Below are 22192 nucleotides of genomic sequence, written 5' to 3'. Positions count from 1 at the left end.
TCATGTACAAGGGCCACCACTTTTTTTCATCCTTGGCCAACAGCCCACTGTGCATGATCGCATTTGTTAGGAAAAACATTTATGATTGTTTTCAAAACATTTATGTTTGTTTTCAAAACATATCGATTCTAGAAGAGACCCTGGAATGACCACTCTAGTATATAAGACCCTTATCTCCCCCAGCAAATTAGAGGATAATTCTTTCCAAGCTGACACAGGGTCCTGCATGCTGAATCTTCGACACCCAGCGGTCTGACATCACTTGCAGGGTGTCATCCTCAAAGCAGAGACGGGGTCCTTTGTTCTCAACCATCAGGTGAGGAGGATGGTTCTTCCCTAGGGGTTTCTTGGCTACATACATACAAGTATGCATAAACATGGTACACATACAAATCTAGGCTAGGTACATTTAGGCAAATTACTTAGGGTGTAATTTTAGCAATATGCAAGTGCTACTGTTTTTATCTGAACTGCTTATGTTCATCTTATTAGCACTATGGTAAAAATTTATCTACTATTTACTATATTGGTACTAGGAATCTCTTTCGTATGCTTCTGTCTCCTGATAGTCGCAGCAAATATGTTTTACACAAGGCTGTCGCTGGATTAATAAATACTTATTGAAACATCCAAATTGCCATCCTGTGTATTTTCTGAGAAAGCAAGCAAGAGTGTCTGAGCAAAAAGTACTGTACTGTTTTCCACGATCCCTGAGGAATTAGGGTTGTCATGTTCAGTAGTTGCCAGAAACTACCTACACCACTGTACGATACAGGGGGTGGTAATGGCACTGTAGAGCCAGCTAGTCTAACGGCTGACATATCCTGTGGGGGTGTCCGGAAGCGGTTGGGACACCAAGCCCTCGGTTTAGGTCATCCAAAACGCGCAGGTCCTGGGGATTCCCAGGAAATGCACGACAGGATGGAATGCTTGAATTAAACTCAGCCACTGGTAATTACTCAAGTCTCATCCCAGTCCATTGTTTCTTTTAGCCACCATGCCGCCTCAGATACCAACCAGACATATGCAAATAATCTTGGTCCTGCTGTCCTCAGTCTGATCATCTTATCCTCTTTCTCTCTCTGTCACACACATACACACACTCACACACAGTCCACGGTGACACATGGATTAGGAGGCGTATCATTTATCCTCATTCTGAGCATCTCTTCTCTTTCTCGCTCTTTGTCACATACACATACACAAACACTCATGCACACACACACACACTCAAACACTCACACACAGTCCACGGTGACACATGGCTCAAGAGACATATCATTTATCCTCAGTCTGATCATCTTCTCCTCTCTTTCTCTCATTCTGTCACACACATAGTCCACAGTGACACATGGATTAGGAGTCATATCATGTACCCTCAGTGTGATCATCTCCTCATCTCTCTATCTCGGTCTCACACACACACACACACACACGCACACACACACAGTCCACGGTGACACATGGCTTAGGAGACATGCCATTTTTTCTCAGTCTGATCATCTCCTCTCTTTCTGTTTGTACCACACACACAGTCCACAGTGACAAATGGCTTCGGAGGCATATCATTTATCCTCAGTCTGATCATCTTCTCCTCTCTTTCTCTCTCTCTGGCACACACACACACAGTCCACAGTGACAAATGGCTTCGGAGGCATATCATTTATCCTCAGTCTGATCATCTTTTCTCTTTCTCTCTCTGTCACACACAAACACACACACACACACACAGTCCATGGTGACAAATGGCTTCAGAGGCATAGCATTTATTCTCAGTCTGATCATCTTTTCTCTTTCTCTCTCTGTCACACACACACACACACACACACACACACAGTCCACGGTGACAAATGGCTTAGGACGCAGAGCATTTATTCTCAGTCTGATCATCTTTTCTCTTTCTCTCTCTGTCTGACACACACACACAAACACACACACACTCACTTACACACTTACAGTCCACGGTGACACATGGCTTAGGATGCATTTCATTTATCCTCAGTCTGGTCATCTTCTCTCTCTTTGACACACACAGTCATACACAGTCCACGGTGGAACATGGCTTAGGAGGCATATCATTTATCCTCAATCTGATCATCGCCTCTCTTTTCTTCTCTGTCTCACACAAACATACAAAAACACTCTCACACACTCAGACACACTCACAAACACACTCACAGTGACTAATGGCTTATGTTGGAGTTTCTGTACATGCACACACTCTTCAGGAGTAAGATATGAAGGTTATTCTGAGCTGTTTTTCTGCACACTCATCATTTCCTCCTCACACACAGATTGCACAATACCACCATCAGCTCTTTCTAAGTGTAGTTTCCTGTCTCTATGCCAGTTTTATAGAACCCTCCCACAGGCTGCTTATCAAATTTGGCTCAGACCCGAGTACCTCTCACTGCTTCCAGCACCTCTGAGTATCCTGAGCACTAGTGGAGGCTCCGATGGCATCGAGGAGGGATCACAGAATGAATCCAACTTCATCTACAGGTAATTCTGATGCAGTCTCTCAGGACTGAGATGAGTAAATCTGATATGAAGGCAATGATTAGTGATATGCAGTCTGGGCAGGGGAGCTGAAGACCCCCTCTCTTATCTAGTAGTATGTCCGATGCAGTCTGACAAGAGTAAATTAATTATAGTCTATACAGGGTCAGTGCAAGGCTACTGATGGAATCACACCTAATAGCAGCACATGCAACACAGCAGACGGATTTGCTGCACTGTGTAGTGCAGGGCGAAGTTAAAGATTGTGTAGGGTCATATCAGCTAACATTGTCCTAGTGCTGTTGTCGCCTGTGCTGGTGCTCTAATTAGGATGCCTTACACGACACACAGCCTAGCATAATGGTGCAGAGGTGTAGGATATGTACTGGAAGCATAGCCTTCCAATATAAATTCCTGCACCTACACAAACTCAGGAAGATGACATGCATTTGTACTAGTTGTGTCCTGCAACACATATGCAATCTGTAGATTTTAAGCACAAATAAGAAATGTCCCCTTGTTAATTCCTGCTTCAAGGAGGTATTAATTTACACGCAAATAAAACAATTGTGGATGTTTTTGTTAATTCACCCAAGTAACAACCCAAGAACACCCATTTGGAGCAATGTGACACTTAAAGCTTTTGCCATTGAGAAAAGGCTTTGCATGGTTGCACTTTACGTGGCTCTGCGTGGTTCAGTAAACAGAAAGTAATACAAGGAGCGCATTGGGCTTCTTGGCATTACTTTGCTTTAATAGGAGTTACATGGTGGAGAATGGGCGCTCCGTGCATCCATCAATGTATTTTGATGCAAATCCAGATTTACGAAAACTTGTAAACCTGGATGTATGCCAGAATGGCGTGCCTACCTGACAGAGGCATAACAGCTAGAAATATCTTTATTTCTCCTTGTTACTTCCTCTTTCCTCCTGGAGCACACATAGAAATGGGAATATGGCTCTAAGGATTGCTTTTTTTGAGGAAGGTGGCTCTTTCTGCACAAAAACAATCCTTCCAGGAATGCAGGAACCATTGCACTATGGAGCAAGGATGCCTGTGTTGGCACTATGCAGCACACAGTGCGCCAGCACAAGAAGAGAGCAGAAATGAGCCATATATGTGTAAATATGGAGCATTTCTGCCCTCTACCTTTCATGCAATGGAAGGTGCATTGCATGATAAAATAGTAAATGTGCTAAACAGTTTTCAGCACTGATCTACACGAATATCAACAAGGGAAGCAGATGTGGGGTTAGAGCAGCAAATGTATACTTCTGTATGTATGCGTACTTTGATGATATGTTGGTAGCTGATTTTTGCTGTAGTTTGATATATGTGTGGGCCGATATCTCTGTACTCAGCATTGACACACCCCGAGAGGCTATGGTCAGAACTGACACACACCGAGAGGCAATGGTCAGCACGGGCAGACACCGAGAGACTATAGCCAGCACTGGCACACACTGAGATGCTATGGTCGGCACTGGCAGACACTGAGAGGGTATGGTCAGCACTGACAGACACTGAGAGGGTATGGTCAGCACTGACAGACACTGAGAGGGTATGGTCAGCAATGACACACACTGAGAGTCTATGGTCAGTACTGACACACAGCGAGAGGCTATGGTCAGCACTGACCCACATCGAGAGGCTATTGTCAGCATTGACACACACCAAGAGACTATGGTCAGCATTGACACACACCGAGAGGCTATGGTCAGCATTTACAAACACCAACAGGCTATGGTCAGCACTGACACACACCAAGAGGCTATGGTCAGCACTGACACACACCGAGAGGCTATGGTCTGCATTGACACACACCAAGAGACTATGGTCAGCATTGACACACACCGAGAGGCTATGGTCAGCATTGACACACACCAACAGGCTATGTCAGCACTGACACACACCAAGAGGCTATGGTCTGCATTGACACACACCAAGAGACTATGGTCAGCACTGACAAACACCAACAGGCTATGGTCAGCACTGACACACACCGAGAGACTATGATCAGCATTGACACACACTGAGAGGCATGGCTCAGCATTGACACACATCGAGAGGCTATAGTCAGCACTGACGCACAACGAGAGGCTATGGTCAGCACTGACACACACCGAGAGGCTAAAGAGAGTCTATGGTCAGCACTGACACACACCAAGAGGCTATGGTCAGTCCTGACATATACCGAGAGACTGTGGTCAGCATTGACACACACCGAGAGGCTATGGTCAGCATTGACACACACAGAGAGGCTATGGTCAGCACTGACAAACACTGAGAGGCTATGGTCAGCACTGACAAACACTGAGAGGCTATGGTCAGCACTGACACACACCAAGAGCCTAGGGTCAGTGTTAGGAATGGTGTTTCTGGTTGGCTAGGGTATGCACCTAAATCAGGCAGAAATCACCATTCTAGTCAGGGTAAAGGAGTTATACACCCAAGATAACCCCGGTTCACCTCCTTGGTAGCTTGGCACAAGCAGTCAGGCTTATCCCGGAGGCAATGTGTAAAGCATTCGTGCAACATACACACACCAGTGACACAATAAATACACCAGAAAAGAGACTCCACACAGTAGTAGATCTGTATTACATATAAACATAGACCAAAACCACAAAAATCAATAATCACTTTGGCAACTAGGCAGTTGTCATGATATCACAGTTAGTGCAATAAGATAAAGACTTATGTGTTGCACACGTCATAAAAAACTGACACTGTACACAATTTGCCGATCCTGAAATGGTGCTCATTATCCTGCCATTGAAAGGCATAAAACGACATGAATCATAATATCAGGGCAAACACTGCAAGTTATAACATAGATAAATCATAACTGCTGGGCATCGTCAGCAAGTCCTGGCGATGAAAGGGAAAACAACCTACATCATAACCTCAGGGCATGAAGATGCAGCAGGTAATGAAGAAATCAGCGGAATCATCACATCACCATAAACAACACCCGTCACAGCGCCCATGCGCTTCTATTAGACCCATTGTGGTAAGTAAAGCCAGAACATAGGACACCGGGACAAGGGTGCACCTATAATATTCAGTATGGTAATTCCAGTGATTTTCACAAAGGAACCAGGGTCCTCTCTCAAGAATTACTCAGTGAAACAGTAAATTACAAAAGGGACAACTGCCCTGACATACGACCCACGGGAGGGGGGTAATCAAAACCCCCGTTGGCATAGCATGGGTGGGCTAGGTGGCTTTACTACTGGGCTCATCACTGCTCTTGCACACTAACGGAACCTTTCTCTGCGAGGTGAGCCCGTGCCACCACTGGGGAACCTCTCCAAGGAGGTCTCCGGGAGTTGGAAATGTTGCAGCTACCCACGGCCGTGTGGTCGTGGTATCATCAACTCAGTCTCACTAGCACAGAAATGGGCCACGTCACCTGTTAGGGTATGTGGTGGCTTTCCTCCCGTGTTAATGCACATGAGCTCTGCTTGTCCTGTCACTGGCAATGTTGAGAGCCGTACTTTCTTCTTGCCCGCACCACTCTCGACTTCTTCCTGTAGCCCCATAGGGGATAGGAGTGCATGGGGGAGAAAGTAAGTGCTCACCAGGCGCAAAGGGGACACAAATAGAGCGCTCACCACACGGTAGGGAGGTCAAGCTGGAGGCGATGACCACACGCTGGATCGAGAAGCGCTCAAAACGCGCTTTGTTCAAACCAACCCCAGCTCTAAGAGAAAAAAGCACACTCACCACTCACAGGTCAGGCAAAAAGGGAACTTTGGTGGCTCTGAGATACCAAGAACAGGGGGGCAAGCAAACAAGCCCTTGGAGATCACTGGGGCGGAATCAGCAGGAAGCAGTTAATAGGACAGGGCACAGGGTGCTTGCAGGCAAAGAGGCAGTTCTTTCATCAGAATAGCACAACAAGGCAAAGTCCAAGTGGGGGTCTTCCTAGCAGCTCAGCAATCCTCTGGTGCAGAATGTAGAGCCAGCAGCATCTGGTTACAAGGCCCACACATTGTCTAAAAACATGGGGTCAGAGCCCCTGCACTTGTTGAGGTAACTTCAAACAAACTTTAGAAGTGCACAACACCCCCTTTCAATGCCAGCCCTGGCTCCAGACACACTACATGGGGGGGAGATAGCATTGTGAGAGGACAGGCACAGCCCAGTTCAGGTGTCAGTGACAACTCATCCCACCACTCTAGCTCAGGAAGACCCATCAGGATGTGCAGGGCACACCTCAGCTCCCTCTGTGACTGTCTAGAGTGAATGCACAAACAGGCCACTGTCAGCCTAAACCAGATGTATCAAGAACCACTTTATTCGATTATTTAAAATCATAAAAGTATACAGTACATGATTAACAGTTTAAAAAACATTCCAACAATTTCATAATTAAAAAAGATAATTTATCTCGGTGGATCAGATTTAAAAAAGCTAATTAATTTCCTACAATGCTACCTGTCTGTTCCTTCTTGACCTAATGGCTGCAACGAGGAAGCTGGCAACACCAAACATAGTTGCAGGGGATTCCATTAATTGTAGAAACAACAATGCAGGTTTAACTTGTACAAAGGCTTTCCCCCTCAGAATAGGGAAAATAAACCTTTTCCTTGCTTCCAGGTACAAAGGACAAAAAAACATAAAGTGCATTGTATCTTGAAAAGAAAAATCATCACATTTACAAGGGGCCATGTCTTCCGGCCTAGACCAACCCTGGGGGACACTTAATACTAAATGGATCTGGTTGAAACGGAACTTAGTCAATAGCCATCTATGATAAGAGTTTGTAACAGTTGACAAATATGGGTGCATAGACATAGTTAAAATAAGCAAGAGGTGAGCCCTTACTGTAGGTTTACATAACTCCTGGGATTCACGCTCAACCTCGCAGTGCTTAATATAATAAGTTTTAACCCACATTAAATCGGCTTTACATAGGCCTTCGGGATTGGTGAAAAGCTCCGGGCGTCCAATTTTCTTAGATATCAGTTTAATATAGGACAGCCACTGAATTTCCTTCACGTTATCTAATTTAATACAATCTTTCAGGATACTATGGTTCAACGTAAGATCCGAATTCAACCAGGTTCTGATCCATAACAGAATTGGAGCAATTTTTATAATGTCAGAAATATATCCTGTCCCCAATTCAAGATGGACCGAGTGTGTCACAGTGGATTGGGGGATACCAAGAAGAGCACGTAAAAATGTATTCTCTTCTGTTTGTATGGACTCAGATTTAATGTACCTCCAAATTGCGGCCCCATACCTCGCTATTGAAACCGTTTTAGCTTGGTATCATTTTAAAATTGCCTCACAGGGTTTCTCTCCCAACCTTTTCGCGAAACCCAATATTGCAGCCGAGGAGCTACGCACCGCATTAATCTTGATAGATAATTGAGGAGCCCAGGTACCTTTATCGTCAAAGACGACTCCTAGGTAGGTGAACACTTTCACTCTAGTGATAACTTCTCCATTGCAAGAAATGGTTTTGGGGAGGTTCTTTCCCTTACCCAGAGCCATAATGTGGGATTTACCGTTGTTAACCACAAGGTCCAAAGATTTCATAAAATCCCCAAAAGAATACAATAATCTTTGTAGCCCGAGCGGAGTCCGGGCCAATAAAACTGTGTCATCCGCATAAAGAAGTACGGGTATAGGAGTACCTTCTACCCGTGGAATGTCAAGAGATGCAGATAACAATTTATCTTCAAGGGAATTTATGTACAGTGTGAATAACATAGGGGCAAGAATACAACCCTGGCGTACCCCTCTACCAGATTTAAAACTAGCAGTACATTTCCCCTCCTGGGTCATCCTTATTGAGGCTTTCAAATCTTTATGTAGTTCTGCCAGAAAGTACACAAAGGGCCTATCCAGACCCAAATCCAGGAGCATAGACCAAAGCTTAGACCTGTTAACCAGGTCAAAAGCCGTAGACAGGTCCATGAAACCTAGAAAAGTCGAGCCCCCTGAAGCTTTTGTGTACTTTGCAACAATTAGGTGTAAATTAAGACATTGATCCTCTGTTCCCCTCCCTGATCTAAAACCATACTGGGCGTTGTAGATCACTCCTTTCTCTGTGGCCCAATTTGATATCCTAGCCAAAATAACCTTTCCTAGGATTTTAAATGAAGAGTCCAACAGGGATATGGGCCTGTAGCATCTAGGGTCTCCCCTTTGGCCCTTTTTAAACACAGGGATTATAATCGATTGGGACCACGACTTCGGGGGAGCTGTTACGGCCGCAGAGTTAAAAACATTTAGCAATATTTTAGCCCAGTACCTAGAGTCAGCCTTATACATATCAGAAGGCACCCCGTCTGGGCCTGGCGCCTTGCGCCCAGCCGTATCCTCGATGGCTTTCTCCACCTCTTCAGTAGTAAAACTAATAAGAGGAAGGGGAGGACTAAAAATTGGTACCACAAAGGATTCCAGCTCAAGGTTACTCCCATAGATTTTTTCAAAGTGACCTAACCAATCCTCCTCTGGGATTTTCAATTCTAGCACAGAGTTCTGGGAGCCAGATAGCAAAGGGGAATTAATAATTTCACAAAATTTAGAGCTATCTTTCAGAATTGCTTTATCCATTAGGGCTACCCATGCATCTTGTTTAATTTCTCTTTTACGTACCTGAATTGCTTGCGAATACTCTTTCCTTAAGAGGATAACTAGCCCTTTATTTCTAGGTTTGTCATCAAGGGCTTTTTTAAGTCGTTTGTGAGCTGCCGAGCAATTATAATTAAACCAACCACAGGAGGGGTTGCTTTTTTTAACACTGCCTTTCATAGTGAGTTCATTAGCCACTTGTGAACAAATAGCTTCGAAAGCAGTTATTACATCCCTGCCATAAGATGGCGGATCAGCACATATGCTTAAATGTGGGCCAACCTTTTTGGTAATTGACTGAAAAAAAATCTTCAGGGATTACCTTACTCCATTTTAATCTTCTCCCCTGATCTTTAACTTTCACTGTAACTAGGGCAGGACTCAGAGCTGATTTATCCATAAGGGGGAAAACATTAGCTAATATCATTACCACCGGGTTATGATCGCTAAAACAGGAACGTAGAGCATTATAAAAAATCACATACCTTAAAAGCCCTGCAGATAAAAATATGTAATCTATAATAGATTCACAGTCCCTAGCATCATACGTGGGGACACGGGAATTCTTGTCCGGGAACCCCACTTCATACAGTTCATTATTACTCAAAAGGGACTCCAAGGCTTCCCCTTTGGAGCTATGTTCAAAATGTTGAGGGGTTGTAAATTGTGGGCCGTCCTTATCTCTATAATGGCAATTTAGATTACATAAATGCACATTAAAATCACCCATCAGGATATAATAACAAAAAGTGGATTGATTGTCTTTATAAAATTCTAAAAATGTTGACAGCCAGTGAATATGCTCGTTAGGGGACTCTTCGTGCTGGGAATTATAACAATTAATTAATATAAGCTTGGTGTTATTTACCAGACTTACTTCTAGAATAAGGCAATTATAGGAAGTACATACAACCTTCTTAAGTCTTCCTATAATATTTACTGAGATCAAAAACATGAGACCACCCCTATCTCTTCCTGCTATAGATTTTTGGGCCGGAACAAAATAGGAAGTAAAACCATCAATCCAGAAATCACAGTCCTTATCCCAGGTCTCTTGGAGGGCTATAATGTCATATTGTTTAAGAATATTTAGCCAACCACTATCATTCTTTTTAGTCCGTAAGCCCGCAATGTTCCAACTTAGCAATTTTACTGTTTCCCCTATATCAGTTACAATGCTATCAACATTAATTTGTGAGTTTCCATGTTCCATTATTGGTTCTACAATATCTAGATAACCCAGAACAGCCGGGCTGGCACTTCCCTGAATCTCAGGGACCTCTCGTCAATCACAGGCCTCCAGGCCCGAAAGTGCCCCAAATCTATTGTGGGTGGTGTTGTTAGGACCATACCCACAATGATTATCAACATTAGACACTTGAGGGGCTACAGGCATCTGGTGCTCCCTGGGAGTAAATGGTCTGAGTCTCACCTGACTCGGGGAACTAATTAGGTGCGTATAAAAATAGCCCAACGGGCGCACACTAATACTGTTAGCATCACCCATCAAAGAAGCTGCACGTAGCAGGACTGTGTTAACATGCTGGGGGTATCTAAAATTAACAATAACACAATCCCCACTACAGCCTTTTCGGGATGGGCCAACCCACTTCGTCCTTCTAGTAGATAAAATGTGATCTGCGAGGTATGTCGGGAAACCGCATCTTCTATTGAGCCAAGACACAGTTTTGTTTTTTAAAGACTCATGTGTTTCCTCACGGGGCTGGGCATGCTGATTTTCTAAGGTGGGCACATTTGTCAGGACAACCACGTATGGCGCGCAGTCTGGAGGGAGATTAGTAAAGCCAGTATTTGTTCTCTGTCTAAGAGTTGCTGTGCCTCCTTGTCCCATAGAGGATTGCTTACCTAAACCATTAAATGGTATAGAGTCAAAGGGGGTAATTTCTGGTATAACGGGGCACTGGGTGGGACGCTGAGAAGAATCACATATTGTGCCCTCGGAGACAGCAGCAGAACCCGTAGCCAGTGCCTTGAATCTTTCGCTACCAGACAAAAGGTTCTCAATGAGAACTCCAAGCCTCTTGATTTCCAAGTTAGCCGTATTAATTTGAAGCATTAAGGATTGAGTGTGCTCGGCTAACTTAGCTTCAAATTTAGCCTCTAAGGTACATACAAGTAATGCAAATTGGTCTGGTGATAAATTAATACAGGCTAAGCTATTGCCTTCCTGCGATACGATTCCATGGGCAGTACTATTTGGGGCTTGGTGCAGAATTTCCGCTCTTTTTTTAGTATGCTTTCCCCCCCTTTTACTCGGTTGTTTCCTACAAGCTCTCACAGGTCTAGAACTAGGACTAGGACTAGGGGGAGCTTCCTCTAGATCAATAGTGGTTTTATCCAGAAGGTCCATCAGAGGCTCTGGGTGAACCTGAGCTTCGACCGTTATGACAGGCTGGGTGTATTGGAAATAATGTCAGAAGAAGCAGGAAGGCCCCCTTTACCAAAAGATGCTCTCCGGTCACTATTGATTTTGTTAACCACTTTGACTAGGTAATTATCAATTAGACCAGTTCCAGCAGCAGATTTATCATGTTTGCCAATGGGCATGGTCAATAGTGGAGTATTACAAAAAATACAACAGTGAAAAAAGAACCAAAAAGGGACAACAGCGCTAATGAGGATGTCCTGATTTTGAGTGGAGCCTACACAATAGCATGCATAATTATTCCAACATAAGGTCAGGCAAGGGCCACAGACTAACAAAGTCTTACGTGCGCAATGTCCGTATCAATCAACTAAGAGCTGTGGCCCGGCCTGGCCTCTTCCGGCCCCTGACGGCCACAGACGGTCCCGCCCTTGTCCCGGGCTTCTCCCGGCGCTGCCCGCGCGCGGACACCGCGATGCGGAGATCGGAGTTAATTTTAAAGCGCCGTCGGGCGCGAAATGCTGCTTCCGGTGTCAGAGGCAAAGTGCAAAGGAGCCTGGGGGATGTAGTCTTGCTGGACCCCTCTCGCTGATATCGCCGCACACACCACCACAGCAGCGAGGAGGAGAAGAGTCACGCAGCAACAGGGACCCGCAAGCCCTCACAGCCAGCCAGCAGGTAAGGACAGCACCTCCGGTAATAGCGCTTTAGCTTGCAGGTGAACATGTAGGAAGGTTCTCAGACGAACATAGGTTTTTTTTCAGATCAACCCTCTAATCAGTTGGAATTATCCCAATATTTAAAACCTGCAACAACGCTCTCGCTGCGCGCCAGCTCCCACTCCAATTGCTGCCTGAAGAGGTGTGGGTGGGCTAATCTATCCTCAGATGTAGATTTGAGGAGTCAGGCGACAAAACACAAAAAGTCAAAAGCACATAGAAATACCCACTTTCGAAAAGTGGTATTTCTTAAATAGCAAGAAAAAATCAACCTCCACCAATAATTAGGATTTATCACCACTATTTCTAACATACCAAATATGATAACGCTGCTTCTTTCAGATCAGAAATTACCACTGAAACACGTATCAGGGAATTCCCAATGTAAACCTTTCAGAGAAGCAGGGTCATGTCAGTGAGAAACCAAATAGGCTGTTTGTCAATAACCAGGACATGCCAAACGAACAAGGCCCATGTCCTACCTTTTACCTACAGAGCACCCTGCCCATAGGGCTACCTAGAGCCTACCTTAGGGATGACCTATATGTAGTAAAAGGAGAGAGCACATGCACTTTAGCACTGAACAGCAGCAACTGAGATTAAGTGTTAAGACTTTGAACACATTCACAGACACACTCCAGCTTTGGCACACACACTGACCAACAATCCACAAATAGTACATACAGTGAGTCACATTCCAGCCTAATATATATGCAGTAAGTGGCAGTCCAGATGCAGCACACACAGTGAGGCATAATGCTTAATTGGTACATGCAGTAAGTTTCAGTCAAGACATTGCACACTGAGAATCACCAGTCAGTCTCTGTAGTGTCAACAAATCTCTGATCTGTCTTGTATCAAACTGAGACTTACTTCCAGACCTGGCAAACAGTGAGGGTCACTCATTTTTCCACACAGATTCTTAGCTGGCACCAATCCACACTGATATTTCTGGGTGCTCTGGAAGATTAATTTTTCAATGTTGGCCGCTGGTCAATCTTGGCAGGTACTGAGAAGTACTTTCAGTCTTTGCACACACTGAGACTCAGCAACCAGTATTTGCACACACTGAGACTCAGTGACCGGTCTTGTCACACACTGAGGCTCAGTGACCAGTCTTTTCACACACTGAGACTCAGTGACCAGTCTTGTCACACACTGAGACTAAGTGACCAGTCTTTGCACACACCAAGATTCAGTGACTGGTCTTGTTACACACTGAGACTCAGTGACAATTCTTCTCACACACTGAGACTCAGTGACCAGTCTTGGCGCACACTGATACTCAGTGACCAGTCTAATCAAACATTGAGACTCAGTGACCAGTCTTGGCACACACTGAGACTCCACTGAGACTCAGTGACCAGTCTTGGCACACACTGAGACTCAGTGATCAGTCTTGTCACACACTGAGACTCAGTGATCAGTCTTGTCACACACTGAGACTGATTGACCAGTCTTGGTACACATGAAGACCCAGTGACCAGTCTTGGCATACACATAGACTCAGTGACCAATCTTGGCACACAAAAACTCAGTGACTAGTCATGGCACACACTGGAGTGACCAGTCTTGCACACACTTAGAATCAGTGACCCGGTGTGGAGCACCCTGAAAATCATTAAATACACACTAACTGAGGCTTTTACAAGTCCTCCGATGATATTGTACTCCAGCTACAGACAGGTGATCCACTCCCCCATGTAATGTAAACGAAGGATTTTGTGATTTCCTTTCCAGGTGGCCCGGAGATCCCTCGTCTAAGGAGGCAGGCGATAACCCTGGGAGTGATGATTGCCGTCAATACATTCATAAACATCGTGCTCTACCGTCTTGGTAAGAAGTGTGGAGTTGAATTTCAGACACCACTTGACCCCTCCCCCATGGCATGTGAATGGGCCTCTCTGCCTCAGACATGATTAGAAAAGCTCGAAATGAACATAAATTGAGGGTCCTAATGCTACATTTTAACCAGAGAATTACAGTTTGGAGGTGGTCATTGGCCTCCGCAGTAATGTCTGAATATAAGGTTTGTCTTAAACATTGTTTAATATGTACATTCTGCTGGATGATGATGATGAAGATGGAGATGATGAGAAAGATGATGATGATTAAGTGTTCTGATTACTGAGAGCTGCGGAAGGCTCCTGAATATGGCGACCCGGTCAATGATGAATAATGATGATGATGTTGACGGTGATGATGATGATGGTAGTGATGATTGTTAAACGTTCTGTATTGACAGTTGCTGAAGGTTAATGAGGGGGCGCCCTGGAAAGTGATGATGATGATGATGGTAATGAGGATGGTGAAGATGATGTTGATGATGGTTATTAGTATCAGGTGTTCTGAGTGATAACAGTTGTTGAAGGCTCATGAAGTAGGGGCAACAGTCATTGCTGGTGATCATGATGATGTGAAGGGGATGATGGTTATGATGATGGTGAAGATGATGATGATGGTGATGAATATTGGGTGTTCAGAGTGTTGAGAGCTGTTGAAGGCTCCTGAAGGGGGTGCCATGGTCAGTGATGATGATGATGATGAGCCAGAGAGGTTTGCTGTGAAGAGCTGTGGAAGGCTCCTGAAGGGAGCGCCGTGGTCAGTGATGATGATGATGATGAGCCAGAGAGGTTTGCTGTGAAGAGCCGTCGAAGGCACCTGAAGGGGGCGCCGTGGTCAGTGATGATGATGATGATGAGTCAGAGAGGTTTGCTGTGAAGAGCTGTGGAGGCTCTTGAAGGGGGCGCTGTGGTCAGTGATGATGATGATGAGTCAGAGAGGTTTGCTGTGAAGAGCTGTGGAAGGCTCCTGAAGGGGGTGCCGTGGTCAGTGATGATGATGATGATGAGCCAGAGAGGTTTGCTGTGAAGAGCTGTGGAAGGCTCCTGAAGGGGGCGCCGTGGTCAGTGATGATGATGATGATGAAAAGCCAGAGAGGTTTGCTGTGAAGAGCTGCGGAAGGCTCCTGAAGGGGGCGCCGTGGTCAGTGATGATGATGATGATGATGAGCAAGAGAGGTTTGCTGTGAAGAGCTGTGAAAGGCTCCTGAAGGGGGCGCCATGGTCAATATGATGATGATGATGAGCCAGAGAGGTTTGCTGTGAAGAGCTGTGGAAGGCTCCTGAAGGGGGCGCCGTGGTCAGTGATGATGATAATGAGTCAGAGAGGTTTGCTGTGAAGAGATGTGGAAGGCCCCTGAAGGGGGCGCTGTGGTCAGTGATGATGATGATGATGTGTCAGAGAGGTTTGCTGTGAGGAGATGTGGAAGGCCTCTGAAGGGGGCGCTGTGGTCAGTGATGATGATAATGAGTCAGAGAGGTTTGCTGTGAAGAGCTGTGGAGGCTCCTGAAGGGGGCGCCGTGGTCAGTGATGGTGATGATGATGTGTCAGAGAGGTTTGCTGTGAAGAGCTGTGGAAGGCTCCTGAAGGGGGCGCTGTGGTCAGTGATGATGATGATGATGTGTCAGAGAGGTTTGCTGTGAAGAGCTGTGGAAGGCTCCTGAAGGGGGCGCTGTGGTCAGTGATGATGATGAGTCAGAGAGGTTTGCTGTGAAGTACCGTGGAAGGCTCCTGAAGGGGGCGCCGTGGTCAGTGATGATGATGATGAGTCAGAGAGGTTTGCTGTGAAGAGCTGTGGAGGCTCCTGAAGGGGGCGCCGTGGTCAGTGATGATGATGATGATGAGTCAGAGAGGTTTGCTGTGAAGAGCTGTGGAAGGCTCCTGAAGGGGGCGCCGTGGTCAGTGATGATGATGATGATGAGTCAGAGAGGTATGCTGTGAAGAGCTGTGGAAGGCCCCTGAAGGGGGCGCTGTGGTCAGTGATGATGATGATTATGTGTCAGAGAGGTTTGCTGTGAAGTACCGTGGAAGGCTCCTGAAGGGGGCGTCGTGGTCAGTGAAGATGATGATGATGAGTCAGAGAGGTTTGCTGTGAAGAGCTGTGGAAGGCGCCTGAAGGGGGCGCCGTGGTCAGTGATGATGATGATGATGATGAGTCAGAGAGGTTCGCTGTGAAGAGCTGTGGAAGGCTCCTGAAGGGGGCGCCGTGGTCAGTGAAGATGATGATGATGAGTCAGAAAGGTTTGCTGTGAAGAGCTGTGGAAGGCTCCTGAAGGGGGCGCCGTGGTCAGTGATGATGATGATGATGAGTCAGAGAGGTTTGCTGTGAAGTACCGTGAAAGGCTCCTGAAGGGGGCGCCGTGGTCAGTGATGATGATGATGTGTCAGAGAGGTTTGCTGTGAAGAGCTGTGGAGGCCCCTGAAGGGGGCGCCGTCGTCAGTGATGATGATGATGAGTCAGAGAGGTTTGCTGTGAAGAGCTGTGGAGGCCCCTGAAGGGAGCGCCGTGGTCAGTGATGATGATAATGAGTCAGAGAGGTTTGCTGTGAAGTACCGTGGAAGGCTCCTGAAGGGGGCGCCGTGGTCAGTGATGATGATGATGATGTGTCAGAGAGGTATGCTGTGAAGTACCGTGGAAGGCTCCTGAAGGGGGCGCCGTGGTCAGTGATGATGATGATGATGATGAGACAGAGAGGTTTGCTGTGAAGAGCTGTGGAGGCTCCTGAAGGGGGCGTCGTGGTCAGTGAAGATGATGATGAGTCAGAGAGGTTTGCTGTGAAGAGCTGTGGAGGCTCCTGAAGGGGGCGCCGTGGTCAGGGATGATGATGATGATGTGTCAGAGGTTTGCTGTTAAGAGCTGTGGAAGGCTCCTGAAGGGGGCGCCGTGGTCAGTGATGATGATGATGATGATGTGTCAGGGAGGTTTGCTGTGAAGAGATGTGGAAGGCCCCTGAAGGGGGCGCTGTGGTCAGTGATGATGATGATGATGAGCCAGAGAGGTTTGCTGTGAAGAGCTGTGGAAGGCTCCTGAAGGGGGCGCCGTGGTCAGTGATGATGATGATGATGAGTCAGAGAGGTTTGCTGTGAAGTACCATGGAAGGCTCCTGAAGGGGGCGCCGTGGTCAGTGATGATGATGATGTTAGTTATGAGGATTATGAAAATGATGATGATGATAATGGTTATGACGATGGTGAAGATGATGGTGATGATGATTAATAGAATTTGGTGTTCTGAGCTGTGACAGTTGATGAAGGTTCAAGAAGGAGGTGCCGCAGTCATTGTTGGTGATGATGATGGTGATGACTCTTATGGCGATGCTGATGAAGATACTGATGATGGTAATGATGATTATCAAAAGGTCTGAGTATTGACAGGTGTTGAAGGCTCATGAAGGGGGCACCATGGTTAGTGATGATGATGATATTGTGAGAAGTTGGCCCTGTGGAGCGTTTTAAGTTCAGGAATTAACTCCTCGTCAATCCTGAGGGTCCCTGGGGGCCAACTAGCCCACCAGGTACCTCCAGTAAGCGCCACGGAACACCGCTCTGCAACGCAGCTCCCTGGCGCATACTGGAGGTACCTGGTGGGCTAGTTGGCCCCCAGGGACCCTAAAGATTGAATAGGAATTAATTCCTCAACTTAAAACGCACCACAGGGTGCGTTTGCACAATGGTGAAGGAAGGGGGCGGGCCTGAGGTGAGATGTCTGCAAACACACCCTGTGGCACATTTTAAGTTGGAAAATTAATTCCTCCTCAATCCCAAGGATCCCTAGGGGCCAACTAGCCCACCAGGTACCTCCAGTATGCGCCAGAGAGCTGCGTTGCAGAGAGGTGTTCAGAGGCCACGCCCCTTTTTATAACACTGCAACGCACCTCTGTGGCGCTTACTGGAGGTACCTGGTGGGCTAGTTGGCCCCCAGGGACCCTCAGGATTGACGAGGAATTAATTCCTGAACTTAAAACGCTCCACAGGGTGTGTTTGTACCCATGTGAACTCAGGCCCCGCCCCCTCCCTTCACCACTGTGCAAACGCACCCCGTGGGGCGTTTTAAGTTGGGGGATTACCCTCCTTGAATCCTGAGGGTCCCTGGGGTGCAACTAGCCCACCAGCTACCTCCACTAAGCGCCACAGAGCTGCGTTGCAGAGAGGTGTAAAAAGGGGCGTGGCCTCAGAACACCTCTCTGCAGCGCAGCCCCCTGGCGCATACTGGAGGTTCCTGGTGGGCTAGTTGGCCCCCAAGGACCCCCAGTATTCAAGGGGAATTCATTCCCCATCTGCAAACGCACCAGGGGGCACATTTGCAGAGTGCTGAAAGGAGGGGGCGTGGCCTCCGGCGCGATGCCAGTCTTCTTTTTTTGTTAAGAAGGGGGGCTGTGTAGCCCCTCTTCTTTTTCTATTTTCTCGGCCCTGGGGATCCCATTCCCCAGGGCCTGCCCCCTAATTTTTTTTTTTTTTAAATTGTAAAAATGTGGAAGGGAGTCGCGTCCCCGGGGCATGGCCTTTTTCTTTTTTAATCTTTTTATTTTTTTTAACTATAGTGGAGGGGGGCCCCGAGGCCACCCTCCCGGACCACTTATGGCCCCAGGGACCCCATACCCCGGGGCCGGCCTTTCTAATTTTTTTCATTTTTTTTAAAAACTTTTGGGTAGGGGGGCTGCGTGGCCCCCCTCCCTGGCCACTTGTAGCCCCAGGGACCCCATTCCCCGGGGCTGGCCCTCTCCGTTGGGGACCGTGGGGGGGTCCCCAATCCCCTCACGGTCCCAGTCGGCTCCCCGCGTCCTTCGGGAGCCGGCATTGCTTTTCCACATGGAGAGCTGCTAAGATGCAGCTCCCCGTGTGGAAAAGCAATTTGGTTTGAATTTTAAACGAGAGAGCAGGTTTCCCTGCTCTCTCTTTCAAAATTCAAACCAAGTTTGCTATGGCAGGGCGGGAGCCGCAAGGCTCCCGCCCTGCCATAACAAACTACAGTGTCCTGGAGTAGGCACCCCGGGACACTCCAGGAGTCGGCCCTGGGGGGTGGCGGTCCCCAGGGCCATCAATGGCTTCAGGAGGGGGGCCGTGTGGCCCCACTCCTCACATTTTCAAAGTACCGGGGCATGAGCCCCCCCACACAGGGTGTTTTTTTTTTAAATGCCCCAGGGGTGGCGGTCCCCGGGTCTGCGGGGGGCAGTGGGCCCCCCCCCACAGTCAAAATTCAATCGAGCCCCAGGGGGGTGTGGGGGGTGGCGGTCCCCGGGGCAGTGTGGGGTGGGATTGGGCCCCCCATACTTTTTTTTTACCATGCCCCCGGGACTTGGCCCCCCTGGGGCTAATTAACAACGAAGCGCAGGAGCCCGCGGTTTGTTTGTTTTAAAAAATTTCGGTGGAAATTTGCGCTGGGGGCGCGAATCTCGCTGATTTTTTTTTTTAAATTCTTTATTTGGCCCTGTGGGTCCTTTTGGGACCCCCTGAGCAGGCCTAGGGGGTCAGGGTGTTTCTACCCTGCCCCCTTTTTGTGTTTTGCGCATTTTTTTCTTAGTTTTCTTGTGCCTCGGTTCAACCGAGGCACAAGATGGCTGCCAACACATCCTGGTTTGGAGTGTTGACAGCCAATTAGCATACAGCTCGTGATCGGGAGGGTACGTGGACCCTCTGAGGTCATAGATGTATCTATGATTTTACTTTTCATTTTCTCAGGAACTACTGAACGGATTTACACCATTTTACCAAAAGGCACGAGTGTGAACCAAGGTCTACCTCTTTTCCAAATTTGGTGTAATTCTGTTCAGCAGTTCGGGCTGCAGCTGAAATTAAAGGTTCCTATGGAAAATTACATGGGGAAAACATGTGTTGGGACCCCCCTTTTTTCTCAGCCCACGCTTGACGAATCACCCTGAGAATTTCAGGATAGGAGCGGACCAGAGCGCCCCACCAGTTTTGAAAATTTCGCGAAGATTCGTCAACCAACGCTAAAGTTATTCCAAATAGAATGTTGCGGATTTCCTATGGATAATAGGTCCTCAGTAGGTAATATATATAGATATATATATCCACAGCAATCGTTTACATTATATTCCAAAGAAAAACGATGTCAAGGCCACTTAGTCCATTAGCCCATCAAGTACGTCCAGTAAGCGCCACAGAGTTGTGTTGTAGAGAGGTGTAAAAAGGGGCGTGGCCTCAGACCACCTCTGTGCAACGCAGCTCTGTGGTGATTACTGGAGGTACATGGTGGGCTAGTTGGACCCCAGGGACCCTCAAGATTCAAGGGGAATTCATCCCACAACTTAAAACTCACCAGGGGGCACGTTTGCACAGTGGTGGAGGGAGGGGGCGGGCCTTGAAGTACTGGGAATTTTAAGCCCAGCGGTGCAGGGGAACACACCCTATGACTTCGGGTTCTTCCTGTTTCAGACCTACAGAAACACAGAGTCTTCTGGGTGAAGTCAAAGATCAGTTTATTGGCTGCAGACCAATCACAGGTATCCTAGAAGTACAACAGCGTGTATGTTCTCAGGAGACTGCTTAAAATCACAGAAACGGGCTTCTCCTTAAATACAAAATATCATGCTTCAGGCACACATTCCTTGTTTTATGATATGGCCATATACATGTATACATTTCAAACGAAAAGGCAGAGTCATGATGACCATCCCACATTCCAGTTAAGCCAGCCCACAATTATTTACCCAGCAAGGCTCAGATCCCACATCAGATATCGATAGGCCCCAATAAACATGAGCATCTCCTGTTTGGAAAACAAGCCATAAAGCAGGAATAGTCAGGTGTGAAAGAGATTAGCTGGAGGCTTGTGTAGGATGAAAAGACTTTATGGTGTGTCAAGCCCTGATGCTAATCACAGGTGGCCGGAGGACGGGGAGCTCGTGAGACCGGACTGACCTGGGGCAGCGGAGCCAAGCTGCCCAGGTCACAGAGAAGTCAAAGGAAAGCACATGTGCTCTAAAAGGCCCGTATTTGCTTCATGATATGTAGCCTATGTGAGGGCAACCATAAGATGGCCACCGCTCTAAGATGGAACCCACGTAGTGATGTATAATAACGTATACACAGTGCATTCATAGCTAAAACGTTACACAAAGCACTTGTACATACCGCATTAACCATTCGCGGTTCACTAATACCGGGATGGACAGGGGTAGGGCTCTGCCTCCTACGCGTCCCAAATTTTAAAGTACGACAGACCCTCCTTTTGCCCTTACATAGGCAATAACTACACTCATTTCAATCCGAGTCTAGGTCAATATTCACGAAGTCATGGAGATGTTGCTGTAGCATCATCCTATTACTTAGCTCGTCCCTCGATACAGGTTTCCTTACACATAATGTAGCACAGAGGCCACATATCGCAGGAGCACACTGTATGCACAGACAGAACAGGAAAAGGATGGCTAAGATCATTCCAATGACCATCAGAACTTTCCAACCCCAGGCAGATATCAGTTCCCAGAACCACCCCACCAGTGACCAATCTCCTTTATCCACGTGTATGGACTCAGATATTTTATGCAGTTTGGAGATGGCTTGATAAACTGTTGGAGCGTTGTCTGGTATGAAAATGCAACAACTAGATTGGATAACCTTACATACCCCACCGCGGTCTGCAAGTATGACGTCTAGAACCATGCGGTTCTGCAAAGTCATGAGGCGATCCGCTTGGAGCTCAGCTGTCAAATTACCAAGGGCACCAGCCGTAACATTAACAGTGGATTCAACAACACGAGTCAGTTGTCTCAGGTTCTTACTATTAACCATAGGTCCCCAAAACAGCAGGAAACCCAAAAAGAAATCTCCCGCTTCCTGACCGGCAGTATCCTCCTTACTAATCACGCCTCTCACAACTCTGGTCTTGTGATAGTCGGAGGCAGCAGTGAATGTTGGCGGTAGCAGATTTGCAATATAACATGCGCCCGAGAAATCAGGGGGCAACCATGTATATGCTCGGTCATTGCAGACAAAATATGTACCCTTGGCAGCCAAAAACGCTGGGGAAAACTGCGATGGAAAAGTGTACGTTTCAGTACAGTCACTTCTCCCCAGTTGAGCTCTAGGATTCTGACCATTACCTTGCAAACAGAACCGACCTATGTGGGGTACGACCCAGATTGGGGATGAGATTTTTCGCTGTCTTTCACCCAGACTAATACTATA

The 22192-nt window shown here is 47.0% G+C and overlaps 1 protein-coding gene across 1 annotated transcript in view; it reads left to right on the top strand.

Moving 5' to 3' along the window:
* The first annotated feature begins 2399 nt into the window (after positions 1-2399).
* Positions 2400-22192, top strand: part of LOC146813544 (uncharacterized) — a 455835-nt gene continuing 436042 nt past the window's right edge. The window contains exons 1-2 of the mRNA XM_085614768.1: positions 2400-2502; positions 13940-14035. Coding sequence (XP_085470894.1) covers positions 2457-2502; positions 13940-14035 — 142 coding nt within the window. The 5' untranslated portion in view covers positions 2400-2456. The remainder of the gene's footprint in view (positions 2503-13939; positions 14036-22192) is intronic.

Source organism: Triturus cristatus, chromosome 7, assembly GCF_964204655.1.
Source record: "Triturus cristatus chromosome 7, aTriCri1.1, whole genome shotgun sequence".
NCBI lineage: Eukaryota > Metazoa > Chordata > Amphibia > Caudata > Salamandridae > Triturus > Triturus cristatus.
Note: the sequence above shows the minus strand (reverse complement) of the source record. Positions and strands in the feature narration are given on the sequence as shown.